The sequence below is a fragment of the Salmo trutta genome, unplaced genomic scaffold (assembly GCF_901001165.1).
Source record: "Salmo trutta unplaced genomic scaffold, fSalTru1.1, whole genome shotgun sequence".
Lineage (NCBI taxonomy): Eukaryota > Metazoa > Chordata > Actinopteri > Salmoniformes > Salmonidae > Salmo > Salmo trutta.
In genome coordinates, this window is record NW_021823013.1 from 50,041 (window position 1) to 52,695 (window position 2,655).

A 2,655-nucleotide genomic window follows, 5' to 3' on the forward strand; every position below is an offset into this window, starting at 1 on the left:
AGAGAGAGAGAGAGAGAGAGAGGTCATATGATCCTTCCTTATCTTCCAGACACCAACTGATCGGTACAGTCAGTTGCTGGCATGTTGTAAATGTTTAATAGGAGGTTTACTAACAGGACTGGAAAAGCTTGGTTGCGTCCCAAATGGAACCATGTTCCTCATATAGTGCACTACAAAGGGAATAGGGAGCCATTTGGGTCGCTGCTTTAGATATGAGCGGTTCACCTCCAGATGTAGCTCTAGTGAAGATGGGGAGACTCTTAGCGATGTCCACCAGGATCTGTTTCTGAGCATCAGGCCTCTCCTCCATTTCATAACGCTCCTTATCGGAGTACGACAGCTGGAACTGGAACCAACAAACACGTTATAATGCTCTACTACTGCTCATAAGCAATTATGAGCCTTGATGAAGCATGTGTTGTCAAATCTGTGAATGTATTGTAATGTTTTAAAATTGTATAAACTGCATTAATTTTGCTGGATCCCAGGAAGAGTAGCTGCTGCCTTGGCAGGAACTAATGGGGATCCATAATAAACCCCAGGAAGAGTAGCTGCTGCCTTGGCAGGAACTAACGGGGATCCATAATAAACCCCAGGAAGAGTAGCTGCTGCCTTGGCAGGAACTAACGGGGATCCATAATAAACCCCAGAAAGAGTAGCTGCTGCCTTGGCAGGAACTAATGGGGATCCATAATAAACCCCAGGAAGAGTAGACACACACACCAGTCGTTACTATGCAGTTAGTGTAATGTAGCCAAGTCAGCTAATGACTGCTGTCTGAACACATAAATCTGATTTGGTCACTTTGTAACTTGCTGTTTGAACAGTCAGTATTCCAAAACAGATATGAAAAAAAGAAGGAAAAAAATACATTTTAACATTAAGGCCTGCAGTGCGTCTTAATGATGTCTTGCTTGGCCATGTAGGCCTATTCCAGATGGGACAAACCATCAACAATGATCTCCTACCTTCTTGCAGGGTGAGGCAGGAGGAGTGAAGATGGCCTTCCAATAGGTCCAGGAGAACATCACAAAACACACGTGGAACACCAGTAGGTAGGCCACTGGAAACACAGACAGATACAACACTTAGGAAACCTCGACTATTAAGCTGATATTCAAGTGTCTACAAGATGTCAGATGACTATTCTGACCATTGATCAGGTATATGTGTTAAACACTCACCCTTCTCCAAGGTGTTGCTGATAGTGACTGTAAAGAACACACATTGGACAATTGTGAATTATTGACATGCAGACAGCAGTACTCCGATAGATATTTGGTAGTTGAAGCTGCTAACACTTGGGTTGTGAAGACAGCAAAACAACATGTTACAGTGTTTACTTCACACCAGTACTTACAGGTAGCTAACTAACATACTGTCTTATCACAACATAGTTAGCTACATTCCGTAACGTTAATTGCCTTTAATAAATATATAGCTAGCTAGCTATTTGTTTATTTGCTAGATTTGGTAGGTAAATGTAACAACAGTATAATTCGTTCTCAAATGGAATTGGAAACAACAACAACAACAAAAAAAAAACTGTACAATATGGTCACTAGCTAGATTTATAAAGACTAATTTATAAACGCTTCCTGGTTAGCATGATGCTAGGTTTAGCTAGCAGGTTTAAAGAGCTTTTTGTATTGGGCATCACTGTGTCGGAAACGTTAGCTAGCTAGCTAGCATCGCGGACAAAACGACGAAAACATAAACAGACAACAGTCATAATCCCCATACTTACATAAACATAGCTCAAACACATAGGCGTAGTAGGACCACAGCACCACGGAGGTGATTATGAGGACAGGTATCCAGGAAAACACCCGGGCACAGCATCTCAGACCTCGGGAAAGAGCCATTATCCATCTCCGACCAAACTGGCTCCACAATCATATTCTCAGCACTCCGCTCCACTGCACTGTACTCCATTCCACTGTACTCCGTTCCACTCCGCTCAGATCCACTCCACTGCTTCTTTCTTCCTTCCTCCTTCTCCTCCTCCTTCTTCTTCTATGGAAACATGGCGGTCCGTAAACAATCCTTTAAGTGCATGCCGCCACCTATTGTGCTGGAATGTATGATCAATCATGATCTGCCCAATTCTGTACAACCAGAAAATATGAAAAATAAATAAAGAAATACATGAAAATAAAATTCTAAACCAAATAAATCCCTAACTTCTAACTCCCCCTCCCCCAAAACCCCTCCCAAACCCCATTCAAATGTATCTATATCATGCTGAAACACACCCTTAGGATTGTTCAGCACGTCAACAACATTTCAACAGTAACATCTGTTACTCGTCTTCACTGACGAGTCGTGGTTTTGTCTCACCAGGGGTGATGGTCGGATTCGCGTTTATCGTCGAAGGAATGAGCGTTACACCGAGGCCTGTACTCTGGAGCGGGATCGATTTGGAGGTGGAGGGTCCGTCATGGTCCGGGGCGGTGTGTCACAGCATCATCGGACTGAGCTTGTCGTCATTGCAGGCAATCTCAACTCTGTGCGTTACAGGGAAGACATCCTCCTCCCTCATGTGGTACCCTTCCTGCAGGCTCATCCTGACATGACCCTCCAGCATGACAATGCCACCAGCCATACTGCTCGTTCTGTGCGTGATTTCCTACAAGACAGTAATGTCAGTGTTCT

General features: G+C 43.8%; 1 protein-coding gene across 1 annotated transcript in view; it reads right to left on the minus strand.

The window, feature by feature from the left end:
- The window catches only part of zdhhc15b (zDHHC palmitoyltransferase 15b), a 17,254-nt gene extending 15,332 nt beyond the window's left edge, over positions 1-1,922 (minus strand). The window contains exons 1-4 of the mRNA XM_029747096.1: positions 1,748-1,922; positions 1,185-1,211; positions 969-1,063; positions 226-346 (exon numbers count right to left, since the gene is read on the minus strand). Coding sequence (XP_029602956.1) covers positions 226-346; positions 969-1,063; positions 1,185-1,211; positions 1,748-1,865 — 361 coding nt within the window. The 5' untranslated portion in view covers positions 1,866-1,922. The remainder of the gene's footprint in view (positions 1-225; positions 347-968; positions 1,064-1,184; positions 1,212-1,747) is intronic.
- Positions 1,923-2,655: the final 733 nt, after the last annotated feature.